Source organism: Lampris incognitus, chromosome 2 (genome assembly GCF_029633865.1).
Source record: "Lampris incognitus isolate fLamInc1 chromosome 2, fLamInc1.hap2, whole genome shotgun sequence".
In the NCBI taxonomy this organism is placed as follows: Eukaryota; Metazoa; Chordata; class Actinopteri; order Lampriformes; family Lampridae; genus Lampris; species Lampris incognitus.
In genome coordinates, this window is record NC_079212.1 from 9,778,212 (window position 1) to 9,805,840 (window position 27,629).

General features: G+C 45.5%; 1 protein-coding gene across 2 annotated transcripts in view; it reads left to right on the forward strand.

Annotated features, from left to right (window-relative positions):
* The first annotated feature begins 2,935 nt into the window (after positions 1-2,935).
* ephb2a (eph receptor B2a) overlaps positions 2,936-27,629 on the forward strand; it is a 31,846-nt gene continuing 7,152 nt past the window's right edge. The window contains exons 1-11 of one of the 2 annotated variants that reach the window (XM_056273927.1): positions 2,936-3,008; positions 11,530-11,594; positions 12,656-13,340; positions 15,467-15,622; positions 17,389-17,724; positions 18,747-18,871; positions 19,228-19,390; positions 20,233-20,341; positions 22,484-22,548; positions 22,725-22,847; positions 23,363-23,610. In XM_056273927.1, coding sequence (XP_056129902.1) covers positions 2,966-3,008; positions 11,530-11,594; positions 12,656-13,340; positions 15,467-15,622; positions 17,389-17,724; positions 18,747-18,871; positions 19,228-19,390; positions 20,233-20,341; positions 22,484-22,548; positions 22,725-22,847; positions 23,363-23,610 — 2,118 coding nt within the window. In that variant the 5' untranslated portion in view covers positions 2,936-2,965. Of the gene's footprint in view, positions 3,009-11,529; positions 11,595-12,655; positions 13,341-15,466; positions 15,623-17,388; positions 17,725-18,746; positions 18,872-19,227; positions 19,391-19,839; positions 19,860-20,232; positions 20,342-22,483; positions 22,549-22,724; positions 22,848-23,362; positions 23,611-27,629 lie in introns of those variants that run through there. The other variant, XM_056273926.1, reaches the window with a different exon arrangement.

Sequence of the window (27,629 nt, forward strand, 5' to 3'; positions counted from 1 at the left end):
GCGGAGGGTCCACGGAGAAACTGACGCTTACATTCAGCGAAAAAAACTGAAAGGTTCAGAAGTTTCGTTACGTTTCCATGTATCCACACCTCCCCCTGGCTGTTAATGTGTGTGTGTGTGGGGGTGGGGGGGGGGTGGGGGGGGTGGGGGGCGGGTACGGTTGTACACGCGGCGCCCCCTCCTGAGGATTATGTGTGCCGTATACTCGGTGGGCCCGCCGCTCCTCCTCTTTGCCCTACTTTCCTTTGTCGCGCGCAAGAGAAAAGGGAGAACATGACAGGGAATGAAGGGACAGATGGAGCCGGACCAGGGAGGGGGGGCGGGGGGGTGGGGTGGGGGGGGGGTGGTGGGTGGGTGGGGGTCAATGAGGGGCAATTAATGAGAAAAAGAGAGAGAGACACAGAAACACGGAGAGAAAGAGATGGAGAGAATGAGGAGAGAGACCAGAATACTACCCTAATTACTGTGACTCACGAACAGAGGATAAACAACTGTGTAAAAATCATAATGCGTATTAATTATTATCAATCCATGTCCCTGCCATCAATCATAGGTATAGATTATAATATAGGGGAGCATTAGTATTGATACTGGTTGTCAGATATCACGGTGATACCAGGCTGGAATGGAGATCGGCACAAGAGGTGTTACCCAAGACTGAAATCCAGTACTAAAAGCCATGAGTAACATGAATGAAAGCAAATGTAATAATCACAATAACAACAACAATAATAATAATAATTGCATTTATATATATAGCATATTTAAAGCAATATATATATATATATATATATATATACACACACACATATATATATATATATATATACATACATATACACATACACACACACACACACACATATATATATATATATATATACACATATATATATATTATATATACATACATATACACATACATATGTATACACACACACACATATATATATATATATACACACACACACACATATATATATACATACATACATATACACATACATATATATACACACACACATATATATATATATTTATATATATACACACACATACACACATACACACATACACACACACATACATACATACATACATACATACATACATACATACATACATACATACATACATACATACATACATACATACATACACATCCATTATCCAAACCACTTATGCTGCTCTCAGGGTCGCGGGGATGCTGGAGCTATCCCAGCAGTATACATTTATATCTTTATAAATGTCTATGTCTCGATTTTACGACATTTTGGCAAAGCCTGGATCTCTTAAATGGTGGAAAAGGTGATTCTGTCTCAGGTATTTCTCCCCACTGACCCCAAACTAATGGTCTAAACCTGCACTGTCTGACCCCAAACTAATGGTCTAAACCTGCACTGTTGGGTAAAAGTAATGTATTGGCTCGGTACTCAGTTCAGCCGATAGGTAAAGGTTCACTGGTATCGGCAGTGGGATAGTGGTATTGATGTATAGCTGTTACAATACATAGCACATCTGAAAATATCTGTTTGGTTCCAGTCATTCGTTGTCCATCGTGTGCTGCCGGGTATAGGTTATAGCGTTAATAAGCTGTCCCACGCTGGTGTTCGGCCGTCTGCCGCGGTGGGAGCATGTCGAGACTCAGCTGGCCATGCTCATGCGGCGGAAAAAGATTAACGTCTTGCCTTGAAAGGAGGGCGAGTCACACTAATGCATCCCCGGCCTGGCCTCCTTTCCCCCGCTGGACTGCAGCCTTTGTCCTGCACAATGTAAAGGCCCACCTTCACGAGCCGCACAACGTGCCCCACAGAAATTACATAATTATCATTTCCTTCAATTCACGCTACACCTAACGTCGTCTTTACGCCCATTGTTTGCCGAGGGTATCTTTATCATTTATCCACCAGTAGTTCTTAACTCATACAAAACTATAAACTATCAGTACTGAGCGGCGCCGGGTGATATGGAAAATATCTTCTTCACAATAATAACTGGACATTTTACACAGCACGTGTATGGCTTTTACATAGTAATTGCAGGGTGTTCGTAAAACTTGCAATTAAAAACTGCACGACAAATTATAACGTCTTGTTTTCTGAGTGAAAAAATACATTCATACCTACCTACTGGTAGGAAAGGGCAGATTCAGGTGTTGGTATGCTGAGCCTCAGTGTTTATACTTGGTTATATTTTCCTTCTGGAACAAGAAGGGTTGCTTTGTTGATATCAAACCAGCACTTTCCAAAGTCTTGTCGACATGAAAAATAACGAAAGGCTTCTCGTTAACTGCACAGATTAATTTACAGCAGATCAGTGCTGGGCGATAACGGAAAACGATATTATCCTGATAATCATATTTCATATTATTCAAATGATAATCTACTTACATGTGCAAAAACACATGTTTAAGGATCCTGCTGAACGGTCAGGTTTGGTAATGTAAAGTATAATAGCAAACCGAAACTAGTTTTCCAATAACACCTCCTTAGCTATTTCATTTTGTGAGACGTTTTGGGGAATACGCTCTCATTCTCATTCGTTTAGACGACAGAATTGTTGATCACATCATCATTGTTTATGTGCTCATGATGAGGCCGTATGGGAATTTAATCCTGATACAATAACACTGAACTATGATACATGGTAACGTGGAATTATTGCCCAGCCCTACCTCATACATTTTACTATTTATTCTTAGTTTTAAAGTTATACGAAGCTCTTGGCTGAATCTCTGGGATATGGCTGCTCGGACTCCTGCCTCACCGCTCCATCAGCTCCTCATCGATCGCTGGCTGACTCTTAATAGGAGGCAAACAGCTGGAAATAAGGCCTCGTTTAAATGCACCAACTGCATTCGTACTTGTGAAAGACTCTCGTCTGCTGTTTCTGTCTGGCTGGGAGAGCTGGCGTTGGATCAGCTGGGGGGGAGCCTGGTCTGGTGCCTCCGGTGGGCCTGGGGACCATGGCCCTTGCCTGGCTCTGCGCCCGAGGAGGAAACACCGAAGGCGTTCTGACAGGACGCGGAGGGCGGGGCAGGCTAGGCTAACTGCTAGCCCATGCAGACCGACAGTCCCAACAGTCATCCTGGCGTTTGCTGTCTTGCACAGCTATTTATTTATTTATTTGATATGTTAAATGTCGGCCCTGTGATGGCCTGGGTGGCCTGTCCGGGGTGTCACCCTGCCTGCTGCCCAATGACTGCTAGGATAGGCTCCAGCATCCCCGCGACCCTGAGAGCAGGACAAGCAGTTTGGATAATGGATGGATGGATGGATGATGGATGGGATGTTGGATATGTGCTTTAGTTTGGTTTTTTGTAGCTTGGATAGATGTGTTCTTGTAGTTTGGATGTGTGTTTTTGCCTTTGTGTTGCACTGCTGTGGACTGGGAAAACCATGTTCGTTTCGCAATGAAATGACACATATCGATGTTCCTGATATACCCAGACAAATCATAATAGAACCTCGAGGCACGCGACCCAAATGATTTCTATTGCCATGCATTTAGGCAGATTTTTTTTTTTTTGCTGAATCCAAGATAGCGATCAGTCATTTATTTCATGGAAACTTCAGTAGATTCTGGGAAAACAGTTGTGACTGCAGGAGTAAAAATGGGACTACTAGAAACAATGCAACGAGATTGTATTTCCGCCTTAATGGTGGAGCGCCGCCAGGCTGCTGTAGTTCCTCCAGCAAGTCAGATCACCGGTTGCTGGTTTTTTGAGTTGCATGTGCACCTTTGATGGATAAAGACTCAGATTACATCTTATTTCTGTTGAATTTTCCCTCTCCATTTTCACCTTGTTTGAGCTGCAAGTGAAGTTAGCTCAATGCTAGCTAGATGCTGATGCTGCTCATTAATGCTGACGCCATCACAAATCACTAGCGACCTATTACTGCTGGTCAGAAAGTGCTGCACCGCTGATTTCAAAACCGGCACCGCTTCTGGATCTGTCTGCAGAATGCTGGTCAGCTACTGTAAACCTGATATGAGGAGAACGTGTGGACAGACGGACACAACTATGCTCATACAATACGTCACATAAGGCACCGCTACACATGGAGATGTGGGGGTCGTTTACCATGAAATTCATTCATAACACTGTTCCTTCATGCAAGGTATCATGGGTAATATGGATTTTTTAAAATTATTTGGGGTGTTTCTAGGCAACAAATGAAATGTTGCTTTTTAATAATAAAATCTGTTATTATTTATCTTACATTTAAATGCGAGTGACACCAAAAACACTGTGATCACTAAGTTTCACAGCGTTAGATTATACTGGCGGTCTATGGAGAACATCCCTGTCATCCCTGCAGGTTCCCTCCATCCCTGTCATCCCCTGCAGGTTCCCTCCATCCCTGTCATCCCTGCAGGTTGAAATGCCTGTTGGCTTCAAAGCCAGAGGAAGTGATGTGTCCAGTACACCAGGCTCAGAGTGTGTACTGTTACTTACCCTATACAAGCTACGCAGGAGCAAATGTCACTGCGTGACCTTTCACAACTCATTTGCTTACACACCGCACACCCATTTTGGGGCCTTGTGGAGTTTAAATGGCTAATCCACAAGGGGGGGGGTGGTCAAAGCCACTGACTGGGTATTTAAAAATGTCTACCGAGGGGGAATGTAGGACATTGGACATTCTCAATCACCACCTTAAGATAGGAAAGAGAAGATGGTCAGTATGTCCTTTAAATACACTGAGAGTCATCATCATCATCATCATCATCATCATCAGTTCTGTAACCTATGGAGGTCGTAGGAGCACGGCTGATGCCTCAACAAGTCTCTTCCACCGTTCCCCATCCATCGCAGCTCTCCCCGCCTCCACTACGCTCATCTGTAGCCATTCTCCCATGCTGTTTACCCAGTCTCCCTCTCTTCCTAGTCCCTTCTACCAGGCCTTGCAGGGTGTCCTTTGCAAGTGTCCTTTCCGTTCGGCAATGTGCCCAAACCAGTTTAATTTCCTTTTTTTTTTTTCAACCATTGTCAGTAAACGGTCGTGGTGACCAATGGCTTCCTTAACTGTGTTCAGCACTTCAGTGTTGGCGATGTGTGCTGCGTATGGGCTTTGCAGCATTCTTCTGTATGCCCTGAGTCCAACGGCTTGTGTTTTTTTCTCCATAGCTTTGTCAGGGTCCAGGATTCTGCATCGTATACGAGAGCTGCTATTGTGATGGTGCGGAGCAGTTGCATTTTTGACTTCGTTCCAAGGTTTTTATCTTTCCAGATCGTGTGTGAGTTTGGTCACGGCGCTTGTTGCGATGGTGGTTCTGCTCCTAATTTCTTTTTCTGATCTTCCGCCTTCGTTAATCACAGATCCGGGATATTTGAAAGACGTGACTCCCTCAAGTTTTTCGCTGCCAACAATGATTTCCATGTTCTGCTCTTCAGTCTCCCTGCTCTGGTGATCTTTTGTTGTCAGGATTTTGCTTTGCAAGCTGAGAAATATGCTTCTCTTGTTGTGCATATGCCTCATTTGAATGAAGACAGGCATTTCCATGCATCAGGGGGAGCAACAGAGGAGGCTCTCCCTCCCAAGACAGACGTGCAATGGATGTTGTGTTCACACAATTTACAGAATACAACATTGAAAGAGGACAGCATGATATAATAGAATTATAAGATATATATATGAAGAATATGATGAGGAGGATGCCAAGCAGTGGCCGGATGCCACCAGAACAGCCAAGGCGTGCGACCACCATCACCATGTAGACCTGGTATCCGCGTCACAGCGGTCGAGGCATCTTCGCAGGGCGGTGTCCCGACGACCTTCTGGAAGGCGGGCTGGTGGAGGGGACCAGGGCAGTGTGCAGTGGAGACTCTTGACATGCACTGGGCCCTTCTCGTGGATCTCCCAGCTACTCCTGCCTGACCTATCCACACACACACCCTCCCCACCCCACCCCAGCCCCTTCTCAGCCCCTTGGCCCACTTTTTAGTATTTTCCCAAAATGATGCAGTGGTTGGAGTTGGGGTCAGACCCGGGGGAGAAGTTACACTTTAATAAACATCATCAAGCCTTACGGGAGCGCAGTACAACCCCGACCATTAAGACAGGGATATCTATAAAGCCAAAAAGCCCCACGTTTGTTTTTCTGTTTTCACTGATTATCTTTTCTGACGGGACCAAGAATGGGGTCTACGTCCATTACCTACAGATATGAAGGGTTAACTCAACGCAATGTGTAGTATTGTCCAGCCATGCAGTGATTGCAAATGTCATACTTATGTTCATGCCAAACACTCTTAAAACGGTTTTTTTTGTGTGTATGTAAAACATATTTCAATCTGGATATTCTAAGCTATATAAGATGTGTGTGCTTTTGCATGTGATAAATGCAGTATCACTGGAATGACCGCAAAGTTCAAATTTAAGAGTTTAATAGTTTAAAGCTGCAGTAGGTAACGCTGAAAATCCCAATACAAATACTTCCGCCTCTCTGCTGCCTCGTATCGCTCCGCTAAGCCCCGCCCACCAAATGACGAGGCACGTTCGTATCTGCGTTTGTAGAACAGCCAATAGGAGCGCCCTCCTCCTGAACTGACCCGTGATTGGCTAAAATCTTTCGTCCCGGTTTAGATTTTCTAAAGCCTGAATACAGAGCCAAGAGGAGGTGCAGAAGGCTAGTTTTCTCTCAGACCACTCGAAATACAGACATGCTGGAAGGTTATGACGGAGTTTTCTCCCAGCGATGCCATAAAAGCGACCTACCCAGCTGTAAGGAGAGGATGTTTGTTGGCTGTCAGGACGAGTCCACATGAAAAAAGTTTCACAGCGCTTTCCTTTGTTGTTCTGCTCTCTGGATGTTGTTGTCATCTGGATTAAGGGCCAACTCTCTCTCTCTCTCTCTCTCTCTCTCTCTCTCTCTCTCTCTCTCTCTCTCTCTCTCTCTCTCTCTCTCTCTCTTCTCTCCCTCTCTCTCCCCCCCTCTCTCTCCCTCTCCCTCTCTCTCTCTCTCTCTCTCTCCTCTCCCTCTACAGTGGAGGGTGGCACATGGGGCTGTGGCTACGAACAGACATGTCGGCACACTTTGATCCTAGGGTAGGGAGTCAATGCTCTTTCTGCAATGATGAGGAAACCCTACAGCACTTATGGCTTAGATGTCCCAGGTTGGGCCTCTTTTCTCTGTACTGCAGCGGTGGCTCAGGAGGTTTAGGAGAGGTTCTTGCGGACAGCCTGTTTGTCTTTGGTCCGAGGTACACGGCAGCACAGTGCAGACGTATCACCTTGGTTAATTTTTTGATAGGACAGGCGAAAATGAGCATTTGGCTTAGCAGAAGGAACAAGATGAAAGGCACAGGGTCACAGACGCCATGCTCATGTTCAGGGTCTAGTGGCTGCTCGGCTGAAAATAGAGTTCATGTTCTTCAACCTTAGTTCAAACCTAGAAGGATTTATTTCTATGTGGGGACATGGGGATGTGCTGTGCACAGTGGAAGACCAAGTGCTTATTCTTATCTTTGAAAAAAGGGGAAATAGGGGGAAGGTGTATCCTTTGTTTTTACTGTGTATGGCGATTGTGTGTTTTTCCACTATGTATATGAGTTTTTGTGTTGATGTTATCTTGATGTGACTGAAGAATTGGAACATTAAAGGCTTGGTTAAAGGTCAAAGGTCTCTTCTCTCCCCCTCTCTTTCTCCCTCCCTCTCTCTCTCTCTCTCCCCCCCCCCTCTCTCCCTCTCTCTCTCCCCCCCTCTCTCCCTCTCCCTCTCTCTCTCTCTCTCTCACTCTCTCTCTCTCTCTTCTCTCCCTCTCTCTCTCTCTCTCTCTCCCCCCCCTCTCTCTCTCCCCCCTCTCTCCCTCTCCCCCCCTCTCTCTCTCTCTCCCTCTCTCTCTCTCTCTCTCTCTTCCTCTCCCTCTTCTCTCCCTCTCTCTCTCTCTCTCTCTCTCTCTCTCTCTCTCTCTCTCTCTCTCTCTCTCATCCCTCTCTCTCTCCCTCTCCCCCCCTCTCCCTCCTCTCTCTCCTCTCATCTCCCTCTCTCTCTCTCTCTCTCTTCTCTCTTCTCTCTCTCTCTCTCTCTCTCTCTCTCTCTCTCTCTCTCTCTCTCTCTCTCTCTCTCCCTCTCCCCCCCCCCCCTCTCTCTCTCCCCCTCTCTGTGAGAGAGATTTCTGACAGGATTATGTAACAGTGGAACTGTAGCTTTACGAGGCAGACAGGAAGATCTATCGGTGTTTCTGGCCCCTCACTTAAAACCAAACTGCTTTACTACCGTACACACAGTAGAAATCCGCTAGTTTAGCACGTGTTGAACAAAAAGATGTGATTCAGCCTTTGCAATGTTCATTTCATTTAAATGAGTAAAGTGCGTGACAACCACAGTAGAAGATTGTAAATCCCATCCTGGTGTTACCTCAAACCCAATCCCCTTCAACTATAAATACAAAGTACGACTCTGTCCTGATGTGGATTATATCACATTTAAAGATGAAGAATAAAGAGGAGACAGACAATGACCAGGACCATACAGCATCTCCACAGATTAACTCTGATGGACGCAACAAGTGGTTTTCTCAAAGGGTAAAACTGAGACTTTCCGATAGATAGATAGATAGATAGATAGATAGATAGATAGATAGATAGATAGATAGATAGATAGATAGATAGATAGATAGATAGATAGATAGATAGATAGATAGATAGATAGATAGATAGATAGATAGATAGATAGATGGATGTGAATGCAGGTTTTATTTACTGCAGTAATGTGTTTGCTACTGGGTCATGATTTAAAACAATATAGAATATAACAGCAGAGTACAATTTTAAATTTCAGTAGCATAACAAAGTAAAAGTTGATCATTAAAAATGAAATAGAAAGGTGGCAGCATTTGCTTGTCAGTGAGGGTTTACTGTTAGTGAATCGTCTGTGGGGGGGAAAAAACCCTTGTTTGAACCTGGTCTCATGTTCATGCGGTGACCCAGTTCTCACAAGTGGAAGTGGAGAAGACAGGTTGTGTTGTGGGTGAACGGGGTCCTGAACATCGACAAAATCAAACATCACAATATTTTTGACTGAATACCTTGATAATAAAATGTAGAGACATCCATTGTTCATGTCACTAAAACAGAGGCACAAGTTCAGAAAACGGTCTCACTTTACCGTACTGCAGCCTTTAAGACCAGGGAATGACGACATTTCAGTTATAAGTTACCATTTTACCACAACCACAACCCCACAACCCACATCTAGTCTCACATCACCACACATAGTACGTGTTATATCCACGTCAGATTGCTATAATGTCCAGCGTACTGTGTTCTCTGGTTATTTGAAGTTAAAATACATCTTTTGTCGCCTTAAAAACGCTCTTAAAACGTGATTCTGAATCTTTCTCTTGTGCGTGGCGATACCACATTATCGTCTAGACAGGAAAATATGCTGATATGAATTTTAGTTCTTACTGCCCATTCCTACTGTGATGTTGTGTGTGGACTTTATGCTGGGATTGTTTGTCGGACACACGTCACGGATGAATACAATGAGTTCGAGGACTGAGACAAAGGGTCCATGTTTAACATGAGTGTGATGGGGGTCGATGCCTGTTTCCACCAACTGGTCTGCGGGCTGGGTGGTTAAGTATTTCCAGTTGCAGATGGAGCAGCGTAAGGCCCAGATCCCTCCGTTTTAAGCACGGCTTAAAAGGAATGATGGCAGGGGAAGGCTGAACGGTGGTCCATAAAAAAAACATTCAGGCGTATGATGTGTCATTTTGTCCCCGTGTTGAGAGAGGCCACGAATCTGTCTCTTCAATATGAACACTGTCCCGGGGGTTACGGCGAAAATAGCAAAACTGAAAAATCCTGCAGAAGCTGGGATCCATTCCTGTCACATGCCGGAACAGCAGATGTTTTCACGGAGTGGTAAATTGCCTGAATAATGAATCCGCAAGTTCGCTTCTCTTATACTGAAAACCTACAAAACTGAACCACACAGTCAAACCTGATGGTTTTGTTCTGAATACCCACATATCCCACATAGTGACCTGGGATTTGGTATAATGGAAAAGGATCCATACAGTTTCCAAAAAAAAGAAAGAAAGAAAACTGTATAGAGTCTGCATGAGAGAGAGCGGGACAATGATTCAATTTTTTCGCTTATTGTCTGTTAATAGTACTGCATCAAGATCAAATCCAGATGTCGTATGGTGATACATAACTCCTACTAAGCTACAGTGGATCATCTGTTTCCATCTCTTCCTGTCCTCTGCATCTTCCTCTGTCACACCAGCCACCTGCATGTCCTCCCTCACCACATCCATAAACCTCCTCTTTGACCTTCCTCTTTTCCTCTTCCCTGGCAGCTCCATATTCAGCATCCTTCTCCCAGTATACCCAGCATCTCTCCTCCACACATGTCCAAACCATCTCCATCTTGCCTCTCTTGCTTTGTCTCCAAACCGTCCAACCTGAGCTGGCCCTCTAATATACTCCTCCCTAATCCTGTCCTTCTTCATCACTTCCAATGAAAATCTTAGCACCTTCAACTCTGCCACCTCCAGCTCCACTTCCTGTCTTTTCATCAGTGCCACTGTCTCCAAACCATATAACACAGCTGGTCTCACTACCACCTTGTAAACCTTCCCTTTAACTCTTGCTGGTACCCTTCTGTCACACATCACTCCTGACACTCTTCTCCACCCACTCCACTATTCCTGCACTCTCTTCTTCACCTCTCTACTGCACTCCCCGTTACTTTGGACAGTTGACCTAAAGTATTTAAACTCATCCACCTTCGTCACCTCCACTCCTTGCATCCTCACCATTCCACTGTCCTCCCTCTCATTCATACATAGATATTCCGTCTTGCTCCTACTGACTTTCATTCCTCTTCTCTCCAGTGCATACCTCCACCTCTCCAGGCTCTCCTCCACCTGCACCCTACTCTCGCTACAGATCACAATGTCATCCGCAAACATCATAGTCCACGGAGACTCCTGCCTGATCTCGTCCGTCAACCTGTCCATCACCATGACAAACAAGAAAGGGCTCAGAGCCGATCCTTGATGTAATCCCACCTCCACCTTGAACCCACCCATCATTCCAACTGCACACCTCACCACTGTCACACTGCCCTCATACATACCCTGCACCACTCCTACATACTTCTCTGCAACTCCCGACTTCCTCATACAATACCACACCTCCTCTTCAACAGTCAAGTCGATTTTATTTGTATAGCCCAATATGACAAATTACAAATGTGCCTCAGGGGGCTTTACAGCAACACAACATCCTGTCCTTAGACCCACCCTCCCATCGGGTAAGGAACAACTCCCTAAAAAAAAAACACCTCTTTAACAGGGAGAAAAAAATAGGAGGAAACCTCAGGGAGAGCAACAGAGGAGGGATCTCTCTCCCAAGACAGACAACGTGCAACGGATGTTGTGTTCACACAGTAAAACAGCCAAACAGCTGTACTGTGGTGGTTTCTTTTTTTAAACCAAAATGTGCAGGTTTCATGAATATGAACAGAAAACACCGGCGACATTTATCCTTTTTTTCTTTCCATTGTGTAGAAGTACTGATGGATTCAACAACGGCGACAGCCGAACTGGGCTGGACCATCCACCCGTCACAGGGCGTGAGTAACACACACCACTTCAAACCGTTTCGGGGGTTTACGTTTTTATCTTTAATCGTCTTACAGCGCTGTAGAAAGGGCTGAACGTTTTAAGCCGAGCGAGATGTAAAGATGTGGTGTCGGCCAGAGTCAGAAGTCATTGAAGCAGCGCCACACTTTTTGAATGCAGATGACAAACATTTAAAATGATTCTTGACATTCGTCGATCAGACACATGATTGGGAATTGCAAACAGGACTTTCCTATGAGAGGGGGGGGGCACAGTGATTAGCGTGGTCGCCTCACAGCAAGAAGGTCCTGGGTTCGAGCCCTGGGGTAGTCCAACCTTGGGGGTCGTCCCGGGTCGTCCTCTGTGTGGAGTTTGCATGTTCTCTCCGTGTCTGTGTGGGTTTCCTCCGGGGGCTCCGGTTTCCTCCCACAGCCCAAAGACATGTAGGTCAGGTGACTCGGCCGTACTACATTGTCCCTAGGTATGAATGTGTGTGTGTGTGTGAGCCCTGTGATGGCCCGGCGGCCTGTCCAGGGTGTCTCCCCGTCTGCCGCCCAATGACTGCTGGGATAGGCTCCAGCATCCCCGCGACCCTGAGAGATCAGGATAAGCGGTTTGGATAATGGATGGATGGATGGATGGATGGATGGATGGATGGATGGACAGATGGATGGATGGACTTTCCTATGGGCAACTACGTATCCACAAACTCATTTAAGTTCTTTAGGTCGTCACCCTTGGCCGTCATGAGGTGAATTAGGGCAGTGTATTATGGAACATATATGGGTAAAGATGTACCAGTGGTTACATTTGATATTTTCAAGACTTCTCCAGTAAGGACGAGTGGTTTCCTCTCCACTTACTGTCCTCTTTACCCTTTCTTTATTCTAAAATCACAAATGGATATGCTTCCTTTATTTTTATAAATCTCCTTCAGCCCATTCTTGTCCTCCGTTAAGTTTAATCCAGGAATAGCCACTGGTTTCTAACAGTAAAGACCAAGGTTTTAAGTAGAAAATAAGTAGAATCCCAGTGAAGTGACTCCTTGGCCTCTCTGTGTGGTCTCTCTCAGTGGGAGGAGGTGAGCGGCTACGATGAGAACATGAGCACCATCCGGACTTATCAGGTCTGCAACGTCTTCGACAGCAACCAGAACAACTGGCTCCGCACCAAGTACATCCGGCGGCGCGGTGCCCAGCGCATCCACGTCCAGATGAAGTTCTCCGTCCGTGACTGCAGCTCCATACCCAGCGTACCCGGCTCCTGCAAGGAGACCTTCAACCTGTACTACTATGAGTCCGACTCGGACATGGTCACCAAGACGTCCCCGGCCTGGATGGAGAACCCCTGGATCAAAGTGGACACCATCGCCGCCGATGAGAGCTTCTCTCAGGTGGACCTGGGCGGCCGCATTATGAAGATCAACAGTGAAGTCAGGAGTTTCGGACCCGTCTCGCGGAACGGCTTCTACCTTGCCTTCCAGGACTACGGTGCATGCATGTCGCTCATCGCTGTGCGCGTTTTCTACAGGAAGTGCCCAAGTGTGATCCTAAACGGAGCCACGTTCCCTGAGACGCTATCCGGGGCGGAGAGCACCTCCCTGGTGGCAGCCAGAGGTGTTTGTGTGCCCAACGGGGAGGAGGTGGACGTGCCCATCAAGTTGTACTGTAATGGTGATGGGGAATGGATGGTGCCGATCGGCCGGTGCATGTGTAAAGCCGGATACGAGGCGGTGGAGAACAAAACGGTTTGCAGAGGTGAGGAACAATGCCCAGTTTCCTTGGTTGGGTTTTTTTTTGTTTTGTTATGAAGACTGTGTCTCCTTCCCCGGTATGGTCTTCATCAGTATACTTTCATGCACCGTATCCCAGTTATGATTAGGTTTTTGGAGCATCCTGTTTATGTGTCTGTGCATGTACACATCATATCCTTGTCACAGAAACCCTTTATTAGGGGTTAGGGGCAGGGGTGTAGCACAAAATTCTGGGCCCTATACATAAGCAGTCTCTGTGGGCCCCTTTCCTCTTTTGTCTCTCACGCATCACTTTTTTGAGTTCTAGCATACTGTATATTATTTATAATCACAGTACATTAATCTATTTTAACCTAACTTAACCTAACTTAACTCCCTTGCAGTGATTGAAAGAAATGATTCTGTGCTTGTGCTTGTATCAGCAGTCACTCGAGACAGGACTAGGTGAGCTGCACTGAGAGACGCTCGTGGGGGGCGGACTAAACCATTTTGCACCTTTTGTAAGGGGTGGGGGGGCCGCAGAGAGGGGCGAGAGGGGCCTCGGAGATCCTCCATTCTTTTCTTTAAGTCCCTCAACCGATGTATTGAGCCAATTTTAACTGAAGTTATGACACTAATTAGTTAGATATAAGAATTTGCACTAACTTTTAATTCCAGGCTTCTTGTGGGCCCCCCCTCCCTTCTGGGCCCTGGCCCTGGCCCTGGTAGCGCTTTATACGACACGCTAGGCTCATATGCATTTACACCAAAGGGATAAAAAAAGGGAGTGGGAAGATGGCGGCTTGAAGCTTCACCCAGCACCGACTATGCAAGTGTCTTTGGCCGTGGATACGTCGTTAGTGAAGTTTTTATTTTGATCTTAGATTTTTTTTCTTCGTTTAATGGCCGGGAGAGCTGGCGTTGGTTCGGCTGGGAGAGCTTGGTCTGCCTCATCCGATGGGCCCAAGGACCACGGCCTTGCCTGGAGCTGCGCCCAAAAGGGAAGCGCCGAGGGCGGTCTGGCGGGACGCGGAAGCAGGGCAGGCTAAGCTAACTGCTAGCCCATTGCAGACCGGCAGCTCCGATAACACCGAGGGCGGCGGCCTCGCCTAGCGTGTGTCGAAGGTGTCTGGCTGGGAGAGCTGGCGTTGGATCGGCTGAGGGAGCCTGGTCTACTGTATCGGGTGGGCCCAGGGACCACGGCCCTGCCTGGAGCTGCGCCCGAAGAGGAAGCACCGAGGGCGGGCGGTGCGCCCCTCGACAGCAGGGCAGGCTAAGCTAACTGCTAGCCCATTGCAGACCGGCAGCTCCGATAACACCGAGGGCGGCGGCCTCGCCTAGCGTTGGCTGTGTTTTAGTGTCGTCGTGTGGAGTGCGGGGAGGTGTGTCGAAGGTGTCTGGCTGAGGGAGCCTGGTCTACTGTATCGGGTGGGCCCAGGGACCACGGCCCTGCCTGAAGCTGCGCCCGAAGAGGAAGCACCGAGGGCGGGCGGTGCGCCCTCGACAGCCGGGCAGGCTAAGCTAACTGCTAGCCCATGCAGGCCGGCAGCTCCGACAGTCATCCTGGCTGGCGTTCGCTCTCTGGACAGTGGTTATTTTGTGTGGACTGTTTGCACTGAGTGGACTGTGTTGTTAGCTGTTTGTGTTGTTTTTTTGCTTTGTTCTCTCTGTTTTTATATGTTTTTGGTGGTGTCGTTTTTGGACGTTTTGGATGTGTGTTTTCATCTTTTGGGTCGCACTGCTGTGGGCTGGGTGAAACGAAACGGTTCCTGATCCCTGAAAAGATCGGAGACCTACAGACTTCATCTCAGACCTGCTGGCTGATGTGTTTTCGCAGATGAAGACGTCTTTTATGCACGAATACCCAAGACCCTTTATGCAAAACCAAAACCTGAGCTGTCACCCTGCTCTCTACTTCCGAATGCATATGTCCTTGTACACGAGGACATTGTATGCAAGGCAGTGGAGCGGACAACAATTCAATGAAGAAAGTAAAGCAGTGCATGTATTCCCTGACTGGTACCCACACTTACTAGTCATAACACACCAAAGCTAACACATTTCCATCAATTTACTGCAACATGAGCCGCTTATGATGATGATAGTGATGATGATGGTTATCTCCTCTATCTTTTCTTTCCTCTTTTGCAGCCTGCATGTTGGGGTTCTTCAAGGCTGCTCAAGGGGACCACAAGTGTCTTCAGTGTCCCATCAACAGCCGTACAGTCAGTGAAGGAGCCACCAGCTGTGTGTGTCGCAACAGTTACTACCGCACCGACACCGACCCGCCACAGATGCCCTGCACAAGTATGTACCCGACCGCCACACCAGTGCAGATAATGGATAATGGTTCAGACAACTGGAGATGTCTTCTCCCATACACGGGGATCCACAGACCAGAGTCCATACAAAGAACAGGGCTAAAGTTGGGTGGAGCATCTCCAATTAAACTGAACAGCTTAACAACAGGGCTGTAACTAACAATTACTTTCATAATCAACAACAACTTAGTTTTGTATAGCGCCTTTCAAGGAACCCAAGGATGCTTTACACTACATAAGGAAAAAAAACCCATTAAAACAAAAACCAAAAGACTACAGACCATAGGCTTTAGTAAAAAGGTAGGTTTACAGTAGACTTTTAAAATTGTCCGAAGAAGCAGCGTTGTGGAGCTCTGCTGGAATAGAGATCCACAGGGTGGAGGCTGCCACACTAAAGGCTCCATCCCCAGAAGTCTGCATGCTGGTGTGGGGGATGGAAAGCAAGCCCGTGTCTGCGGACCGCAGATTCCAGGACGGAATATAGGAGTTGAGGAGGTCTGATAGGCACTGGGGGTATGAGCATGGAGGGATTTATAGGTGAGGAGGAGGATTTTATGGGAAATACAGGATTTGACTGGGAGCCAGTGAAGGTGAACAAGGGAGGGAGTGATGTGTTGCCAGGGTTTGATGCTGGTGAGCACCCTGGCAGCTGAATTCTGCACATACTGAAGCCTGTTGAGGGCTTTGCTAGGTACCCCAGACAGGACTCTGTTTCAATAATCCAGACGGGAGGTGATGAAGGCATGGATGAGGGTCTCTGCCACGGAGTCTGAGAGTAATAGCCGGAGTCTGGAGATGTTTTTGAGGTGAAAGAAAGCAGATTTGGTGACAGATTTGATGTGTCACTGGAATGAGACTGGAATAAGAGGGTCGAGTCCAGAATGACACCAAGGTTGCGGACTTCTGGGGATGGGCAGATGGAGCAGCCATCCACTTCGATTAATCTCTCAATTATTTTTAATCATTTAGTCTGTTAAAAGTCAAAAATAAGGGATGTCCGGTTGGCATAGCGGTCTGTTCTGTTGCCTACCAACACGGGGATCACCGGTTTGAATCCCTGTGTTACCTCCGGCTTGGTCAGGCATCCCGACAGACACAATTGGCCTTGTTTGCGGGTGGAAAGCCGGATGTGGGTATGTGTCCTGGTCGCTGCACTAGCGTCTCCTCTGGTCGGTCGGGGCGCCTGTTCGGGGAGAGGGGGAACTGGGGGGAATAGCGTGATCCTCCCACGCGCTACATCCCCCTGGTGAAACTCCTCACTGTCAGGTGAAAAGAAGCGGCTGATGACTCCACATGTATCAGAGGAGACATGTGGTAGTCTGCAGCCCTCCCCGGATCGGTAGGGGGGGGCAGCAGCGACCAGGATAGCTCGGAAGAGTGGGGTAATTGCCCGGATACAGTTGAGGAGGAAAAGGGGGAAACTTTTCACACACAAAAGATCAGTGTAAAAGGTATCAAATATGGTATTTTTAACATGAAAAATTACAGATAAACACATTAATAGCTTTGTTAATACCTGCAGAAAGTCTGGTTGATTTTGGCATTGGCAATTTTGTGCATTGCTTGGATGCGGCCAAATGGGTCCCAGATGGAGATATTCTATTTTCAAACACAACAGTCTAATAGAATTGTTGTAAGATGTAACTTAACTCTCTTTCTAGCACCTGTGACCCTCAGTGTTAATTATTATGTGTCACTTCCTCCTCGCTGACCTGCAGCTCACGGTTTAAAGTCTTCTCATTGACTTTGCAGCGATTCCGTCAGGGCCGCAGAACGTCATCTCCACAGTGAACGAGACGTCTCTGAAGTTGGAGTGGAGCGCGCCGCAAGACACCGGCGGGCGTGAGGACATGGTGTACAATATCATCTGCAAAAGCTGCGGCGGGGGGCGGGGGGGCTGCACGCGCTGCGGCGATAACGTGCAGTTCATACCCCGCCAGCTCGGACTGATGGACACGCGGGTCCACATCAGCGACCTACTGGCTCACACCCAGTACACCTTTGAGATTCAGGCCGTCAATGGTGTGTCTGAACAAAGCCCCTACTCGCCGCAATTCACCGCCGTCAACATCACCACCAACCAAGCTGGTAGGAGGATCCTATCGCCATCATTGGAAGCATGAATGAATGAATGAATAAATGGATGAACTAATGGATGAACATGAATGATGAAATGATTGAATGAATGAGTTTGACTGGGAATGTCTACAATCACTGGTGGTGCATATGAGTAGTTTAAAACATAGAAGGGCACCTTGTGTTGACTTGACACTGACACATAAAGAGGGTGAGTTGTCTGCATGTGAAGACACTTCCACATGTTTCGTACTCATTGACTGTTAAGTATTACATTTTGATTGGATGCCAAGGCTATCCTTTTATTCTATTCTATTTGATAGTCCAGTTTCAATCTGACTTCTAAATCAAATCAAATCAATTTTATTTGTATAGCCCAATATCACAAATTACAAATTTGCCTCAGTGGGCTTAACATCATGTAAAAAAAAAAAAGAAAAAATGTGAGGAGAGGAATGGCAGGCAGCGTCCAAGTGGCGAAAACTTGAATCTAAAGTCCAATCTTTTGAGGCTCTTATTCTAAGTCCATCTCCCTCAGCCATGAATAGACTCGGCTCAGTTCAGATTGCGATACTCTTATCGACCTCCTGGCTCTTACTCACCATTTCTTGAAAGAATTTGGAGAATTTGAACGGATGATCCGCTGTGGCGACCCCTAACAGGAGCAGTCGGAAATAGCAGTTGTGTCTCAGGTCTTGTTACTCATTCTGGTGAGATTCTAATTCTTGGTGATTTCAATATTCTTCTGAATAAGGCTGCTGATCCTCTGAGTAAAGTAAATGATATACTCTCAAAACTCTCTTATACATAAAAATATTCTCGCTGAATTGTCACACAACTGTTGGATGGATATGAGAGGAACATTGGTGTTTTTGCATTGCATTTGCTTGAGCCAAAATAATTCATTTCAGCTCTGCTGGCCAGAAGGTGTCATACTAACTCGCTTACGTTCTGTTCCGGCTGTCTGTTTGCATCGCCCGACACCTTCCCTTCTATTAAGCTCCGTGCTAACCTTCATTTTTTTTTGTTCTCAGCACCGTCAGTGGTGTCAATCATTCACCAGGTCAGCAGAACGCCCAATAGCATCACTTTGTCCTGGTCTCAACCAGATCAGCCCAATGGACTCATCCTGGACTATGAGCTGCAGTACTATGAGAAGGTACTACAGACATAAGTATTCCCTTTTCATCTGTGTTGTAGATTTGCTGTGATATTCTGACAACTCAAATCACTATGATGAGGTTCGTGATACTTCGCATAGAAAATTTGCTAAATATCAAATGTGACCGTGAGATGATTGGTGTTAATGGTCATCCATTTCAGGTTTCTTATCCTCCATGACTGATGGTAGGGTATACAGAAAGTTTTTCATGTACTACAAAACCGGTATTAATTGCAGTATTTTTTTGAAATGTGACTTTGGGATTTGCCCTGGATGAGTTATTACAGAGCATATAGTGTGTACAGTTTTGGTGGGATGGGCGTCAGTCGTATTCTTTGCGTTTTGTTTTTCAGAGTCATCCAGACTGGAACTCAACGGTGGTGCGGAGTCAGACCAACACAGCAGTCATTCCAGGTCTGAAGACCGGAACCATCTACGTCTTCCAGGTCCGGGCTCGAACCGTTGCTGGATTTGGACGCTACAGTGGCAAAATGTACTTCCAAACTATGACGGAAGGTAAGCAAATAATCTGTTTGCCGAGATCTTTTTTTTTTACATACGTGAGAACTTAATTCCCCCTTTGAAAAGCATGGGAAAAGTGAAACGTCACCTCCATGTCATCCTCGATTTAAACATGATTCTGTAGACTCTCTGAGGTGCTTGCATTGCTTCGCTATTCAACATGCATCCCTTTTTGCAGGATAGTTTAATAGGATAACATGAGTCAACACGGCCCTGATTCCTCCATCTGCCTTTTTAAAATGTGTTACTCTAAACCTCTCTGTGCTGGACATGGACACAAAACCTGCATCTCACAGCTTTCTGTAGACATTACGCCCGATCAGGAGATTTGGACAGAAATAATATTAATTAATTTGGGCAGCACGGTGGCGCAGTGGTTAACGCGGTCACCTCACAGCAAGAAGGTCCTGGGTTCAAGCCCGCGGGGTAGTCCAACCTTGGAGGTCGTCCCGGGTCGTCCTCTGTGTGGAGTTTTTATGTTCTCCCCGTGTCTGTGTGGGTTTCCTCCGGGGGCTCCGGTTTCCTCCCACAGTCCAAAGACATGTAGGTCAGGTGAATTGGCTGTACTAAATTGTCCCTAGGTATGAGTGTGTGTGTGTGTGTGTGTGTGTGTGTGTGTGTTTGTGCGCGCGTGTTGGCCCTGTGTGATGGCCTGGTGACCTGTCCAGGGTGTCTCCCCACCTGCCGCCCAATGACTGCTGGGATAGGCTCCAGCATCCCTGCGACCCTGAGAGCAGGATAAGCGGTTGGGATGATGGGATGGATGGATCATATTAATTCCATATATATCCAACAGAGGTTAATGCCATTTTGGCTTCCTGTGTTTTCACTTTCAGAGGAGTATAAGTCCAGTATCCAGGAGAAGCTTCCCCTCATCATTGGTTCAGCCGCCTCAGGCATAGTCTTCATCATTGCCATCGCTGTCTTCATCATTGTCTGCCACCGGTGAGCCGACTGGGTATAGTCCATGTGAAGATGACGTGAATGGCACGGGTTTGGCTTTCTCGGGTCAAACGCCATATTCATCGTCTCTGAATGTTTAACTTGAAGATGGCTGGTTTTAAACACTGTCAGTCATGCCCTTGCTCAACAACACAGTGGCCACTCTCATCACATCCCAAAACAGTTTTTTTTTAATTTGTGGACCATAGAAGAAGTTATAAAATCAATTACAAACTGGCAGCATTTCCTCCTGCCAGGAAATTCGTCACCTCTCTGATGTGGATGATTTTGCATGCTCTTCCTGTCCGACATCTGACGTCTCACCATTGTTTTCCCAAACTCATATTGTCATTATCAGATACACACACTGTCCTGCGTAAGTTATACATCAAGTTAACGGTTATTTATCAAATACAGCCCAGTGGATGAGTTTCAGGGCGGTCTTGGTCGCCATTCAACAGCGGCTGTTACAAAACACATTCCTCCCTCATGTTCTTCTCATTTATAATCCATCCTCAGTATAAACGACATCATACAAGTAACACAACTATACCAGCACTACCATTTTTTGCCACTCTTCCCCCTTATTTTGAGCATCTGGGTAGCGTAGCAGTCTAGATTGCCAGTTTGAATCTCCGTGTGACCTCCAGCTCGGTCGGGCGTCCCTACAGACACAATGTGCTGTGTCTGTGGGTGGGAAGCCGGATGTGACTATGTGTCCTGGTAGCTGCACTAGCGCCTCTTCTCTTTGGCCGGGGCACCTGTTCAGGGGGGAGGGGGAACTTGGGGGGAATAGCGTGATCCTCCTACGTGCTACGTCCCCCTGGTGAAACTCCTCACTGTCAGGTGAAAAGACGCGGCTGGCGACTCCACATGTGTCAGAGGAGGCATGTGGTAGTCTGCAGCCCTCCCCGGATCGGCAGAGGGGATGGAGCAGCGACTGGGACGGCTCGGAAGAGTGGGCTAATTGGCCGGATACAATTGGGGAGGAAAAAGAGGGGGGAAAGCCACGAAAAAAAATTAATTTGTATTTCCATGACTTACAAAAACTGTCCATCTATCCAGGTTTCATTTCTAGTCGAGCAAAAATTTTAATTAAATTCATCTTACTTTGTGGCTGACAAATGCCATTAACGGGACCGAAACCCTGTTTAGAAAACTGCTTTATTTATCTATTCTAGCAGTAGTTGTAATGCTCTTGTGTCACATATACATCTTTAAATTGTTTCAATCCATAGAAATCAGATATTCACACCAGCGTCCCGGTAGAATCTCAAGCCATTTACTCCACAAAGACGAGCGTCCCACCAACCCCTCAACACTTGTACTTATATGGAGGGAATTCTCTTGGAAAAATTTGATCCGTTTTTTTTATCATGCCCAAAGTCAACACAAACCTACCATGCTGGAGGGAATGTGGAATATTAGACACAGACCACTCACATATATATTTTGGAAATGCCACAAAATATCAATGTTTTGGAAAATGGTACACAAAACTTTACAAAAGATACTAAGATCGATATCCCTATGAGCTACATGGTGCTTTATCTTTTACTGAAGGAAATGTACAGATATCTGCTCAAAATACTGTTTAATAGCTAGTAAAAAGGTTATTACAAGGAAATGGGGTAAAGCTGATCTCCCAACCCAGGGTCAGTGGTTCGAGACAGTAGAGGAAGTCTATATATAATGGAAAAACTGACACATCGTTTGAAATTAAAAGAAGCACAACTAAAAGAAAAGTGGCTGAAATGGACATTATTCAGAAACCAGAATAGCGATGCAGACTACAGAAAGGTCAACTGGTCTAGATATGGCAACTGTAAGAATAGGTGGGACTACTGAGATTGTAACTCCCACACAATTCATTTGTACTTTTCACTTTTTTTGTGTTTCATTCTAGGGTTTGTTTGTTGTAAAATAATGAAAATACCAACAAAAACTAAAGTGGAAAAACATACTGTTGTACATAATAACAGTAATGCTGTTTTAAGACTCTTGGCAGTGATTTGGGTCCATCCTTGATGAATTTTTTCTTGAGATTGAGGAAAAACAGATTGAACAGCAACCAATATGTACTTGTGTGAGAAGATGTAAAATAAAATGAGAATAAAAATGTGATTTTGTGCTTTGTCCCAACAGGCGGAGATCAGAGAGACCCGAATCTGAATACACAGACAAACTGCAGCATTACACCAGCGGTCACAGTGAGTAACAGCAGGTCTCATAAGGAGGATGCCACAACATGTTTATATGTATAAAAAACATTCTGGAAAAATACTTATAACAGTATAACAGCACCAGAATAAATAAGTGCCTAGACCACTACCTGGTCCTCGGTCCATACAGAGTGACTGGTCCATTCCCTCTCTCCTGTACTTAGTGTCCCCAGGAATGAAGATCTACATTGACCCCTTCATGTATGAAGACCCCAATGAAGCAGTCAGAGAGTTTGCAAAGGAGATTGACATCTCCTGTGTGAAGATTGAACAAGTCATCGGTGCAGGTACATGACAACCAAACATGTCCGCTCCTTTGTCAGACATTCAGTACTGAGTTTATAACTAAACGTACAGCATCCACTTCAAGAAAAAGGAATGGAAAATGATGTACAGTAAAGATAGAAGTGGGTAGAGAACTCATGATTTGATATGATGATGATTTTAAGATCTACCCTCTCTGTGAGAAGGTAGATTCTGTGGATAAATTTAGTTTTTAGTTTAGTTTTCTTTTTCATGAAATAAATTATACACCAGTAATGTTGGACTCAGACAAAACTGATTGTCTTTTGCATTACTTTACTGGGGTTAATACTGCATTACCTCACAGTATGATTGAGTATATTACCTTATAAATAATAAAGTTGAAGTACATTTTTAGCAGAAAGTAGGATTTTAAGCTCAACCCTTTCACTGTGATGAATAAATAAATCTATACATCTTTACTGATCTTATTAATATTCAGCTCATTATTCACCCTTCAGGCACCTGACTCATTTTTCCGTCTCGTTCTCCTGAACAGGCGAGTTTGGGGAGGTTTGCAGCGGAAACCTGCGGCTGCCCGGGAAAAGAGAGATGCTAGTGGCTATCAAGACACTAAAGGCCGGCTACACCGAGCGCCAGAGAAGAGACTTCCTGAGCGAGGCATCCATCATGGGCCAGTTTGACCATCCGAACATCATCCATCTAGAGGGAGTTGTTACTAAGAGCAGCCCGGTCATGATCATCACAGAGTTCATGGAGAACGGGTCTCTGGACTCCTTCCTCCGGGTAACACCAATAGAAAACACTGACTCCAATTTCAAAAGGCTGATTCTGGTTTTGAGATGTGTCATCTGCTGTTTTAGTCAGATGTTGAGATTCTCTTATCAGTACGTTTCGAGATGATGAAACTCTGGAGTCGGTCTTATGCTGATGACTACATTTTCATCCTAGTTGTTCTCACAGTGCAGTCAGGAAGGACAGGTACACACGGGGAATAACGCTACAGATAGATAGACAGACAGACAGATGGTCAGAAAGACAAACAGATAGATGGATGGATGGATAGATAGACAGACGGTCAGAAAGACAAATGGATGGATGGATGGATATCCATCCGTCCATCCATTATCTTAACCGCTTATCCTGCTCTCAGGGTCGTGGGGATGCTGGAGCCTATTCCAGCAGTCATTGGGCGGCAGGCGGGGAGACACCCTGGACAGGCCACCAGGCCATCACAGGGCAGATGGATGGATGGATAGATAGATAGAATTCTTTCTACAGTTCTTATTCATTGAACCCATTAAATCCAGATGCTGGTGATGTCCTGATAAGACTTTGCTCCATCCTGCTCCCACTCTCAACCGCATGCATGACTTCTGACCATTCCCAACTGCAACACTGTTTTATATTGAAATACTCTTTCTCCAAAAAGAAAGATAGACCATGGTCTTCATAATTAAAGAACACCGGGACTGAAAAAAAAAAAATCCAATTTGTTATTCGAGAAAAAAAAACAAAACTAAAACCTTCTTTTCAAAACTAAATACTAAACTGAAATTAAAATCAGATGGAGCATATATCAACATCCGAACCAGCTACAGCAAAAAAAATTGTCTCATATGTCAACTTAACGGGCAGCACGGTGGCGCGGTGGTTAGCGTGGTCGCCTCACAGTCAGGAAGTCCTGGGTTCGAGCCCCGGGTAGTCCAACCTTGGGGGTTGTCCCGGGTCATCCTGTGTGGAGTTTGCATGTTCTCCCTGTGTCTGCGTAGGTTTCCTCCGGGGGCTCCGGTTTCCTCCCACAGTCCAAAAACATGTAGGTCAGGTGAATCGGCCGTACTAAATTGTCCCTAGGTATGAATGTGTCTGGGTATGTGTGTGTGTGAGTATGTTGGCCCTGTGTGATAGTCTGGCGGCCTGTCCAGGGTGTCTCCCGCCTGCCACCCAATGACAGCTGGGATAGGCTCCAGCATCCCCGTGACCCTGAGAGCAGGATAAGCGGTTCGGAAAATGGATGGATGGATGTCTACTTTACCCGTTTTGCTCTTAGTGGTGTAATGGTATCTCCAGGTGTCAGCTGCCTATATAGGGCATTAAATGACTGACCGTGCTTGGTTACCTCATAGTTAGCGGTCCAAAATTAGACTTTTTTTTTTTTACTGGAGATCCCATCTGAAGGACAATGCATTTTCATGTATGATTTTCATGTATGGTTAAATTCAACATATATGAAATATGTATGAGTGCAGGATATGTATGAGGCAAGCTTGACTGTGGTGGGATGTGCAATTGGAATGACAGATGGGTTCAAGGTGGAGGTGGGCTTACATAAAGGATCGGCTCTGAATCGACTGTGATGTTTGTGGATGACATTGTGATCTGGAGCAAGAGTAGGGAGCAGGTTGAGGGGTGCCTGGAGAGGTGGAGATATGCACAGAAGAGGAATGGAAGTCAGTAGGAGCAAGACGGAGTACATATGCGTGAATGAGAGGGAGGACAGTGGAATGGTGAGGATGCAAGGAGTAGAGATGACGGAGGCGTATGAGTTTAAATACTTGGGGTCAGCCGTTCAAAGTAACGGGGAGTGCAGAAGAGAGGTGAACAAGAGAGTGCAGGCAGGGTGGAGTTGGTGGAGAAGAGTTTCAGGAGTGATTTGTGACAGAGGGGTACCAGCAAGAGTTAAAGGAAAGGTTTACAAGATGGTTGTGAGACCAGCTATGTTATATGGTTTGGAGACAGTGGCACTGATGAAAAGACAGGAGGCGGAGCTGAAGGTGGCAGAGTTGACGATACTAAGATTTTCATTGGGAGTGATGAAGAAGGACAGGATTAGGAATGATTATATTAGAGGGACAACTCAGGTTTGGAGACAAAGCAAGAGAGGCAAGATTGAGATGTTTGGACATGTGTGGAGGAGAGATGCTGGGTATATTGGGAGAAGGATGCTGAATATGGAGCTGCCAGGGAAGAGGAAAAGAGGAAAGCCAAGGAGGAGGTTTATGGATGTGGTGAGAGAGGACATGCCAGTGGCTGGTGTGACAGAGGAAGATGCAGAGGACAGGAAGAAATGGATCTGCTGTGGTGACCCCTAACGGGAGCAGCCGAAAGTAGTAGTAGTATATATAATCCAGTGAGTCAAGTAAATTCTTTATGAGACAGTACAAGCCTGTTTCATGCCATAAGCAATCATCAGCTGTCAATAATTTATGTATATATATATATATACACTACCGTTCAAAAGTTTGGGATCACCCAAACAATTTCGTGTTTTCCATGAAAAGTCACACTTATTCACCACCATATGTTGTGAAATGAATAGAAAATAGAGTCAAGACATTGACAAGGTTAGAAATAATGATTTGTATTTGAAATAAGATTTTTTTTACATCAAACTTTGCTTTCGTCAAAGAATCCTCCATTTGCAGCAATTACAGCATTGCAGACCTTTGGCATTCTAGCTGTTAATTTGTTGAGGTAATCTGGAGAAATTGCACCCCACGCTTTCAGAAGCAGCTCCCACAAGTTGGATTGGTTGGATGGGCACTTCTTTGAGCAGATTGAGTTTCTGGAGCATCACATTTGTGGGGTCAATTAAACGCTCAAAATGGCCAGAAAAACAGAACTTTCATCTGAAACTCGACAGTCTATTCTTGTTCTTAGAAATGAAGGCTATTCCATGCGAGAAATTGCTAAGAAATTGAAGATTTCCTACACCGGTGTGTACTACTCCCTTCAGAGGACAGCACAAACAGGCTCTAACAGGTACTATTTAATGAAGATGCCAGTTGGGGACCTGTGAGGCGTCTGTTTCTCAAACTAGAGACTCTAATGTACTTATCTTCTTGCTCAGTTGTGCAACGCGGCCTCCCACTTCTTTTTCTACTCTGGTTAGAGCCTGTTTGTGCTGTCCTCTGAAGGGAGTAGTACACACCGGTGTAGGAAATCTTCAATTTCTTAGCAATTTCTCGCATGGAATAGCCTTCATTTCTAAGAACAAGAATAGACTGTCGAGTTTCAGATGAAAGTTCTCTTTTTCTGGCCATTTTGAGCGTTTAATTGACCCCACAAATGTGATGCTCCAGAAACTCAATCTGCTCAAAGAAGTGCCCATCCAACCAATCCAACTTGTGGGAGCTGCTTCTGGAAGCGTGGGGTGCAATTTCTCCAGATTACCTCAACAAATTAACAGCTAGAATGCCAAAGTTCTGCAATGCTGTAATTGCTGCAAATGGAGGATTCTTTGACGAAAGCAAAGTTTGATGTAAAAAAAATCTTATTTCAAATACAAATCATTATTTCTAACCTTGTCAATGTCTTGACTCTATTTTCTATTCATTTCACAACATATGGTGGTGAATAAGTGTGACTTTTCATGGAAAACACAAAATTGTTTGGGTGATCCCAAACTTTTGAACGGTAGTGTATATATATATATATATATATATATATATATATATATATATATACTTAGCACAAAAAGTAAGGACATTTGTGTTTGGTAGATTATTTCTTTGTTGTAACAATGCTTCTTGGCAATAAATTTTACACCGTTGGAAAGCCTGTTTATTTCCCTTTTAAATGGTGCCACATTTGTAAGGAACATGCATTTGTGGGATGAGCAGCAGAGTTGAGTATGTGGGTTGCGCCCATGAAAAATTTGCCAAATCTTCTCTGCCAATACCAAACAGCTTATTTTGCTGTTGCTATTGACTCATGTTTTGAGCTTCTGGTAGCCCAGGTGCTGACAATCAGGTGCCTGATATAAGATTTATTGCCAAGAAGCATTGTTACAACAAGAAATAATC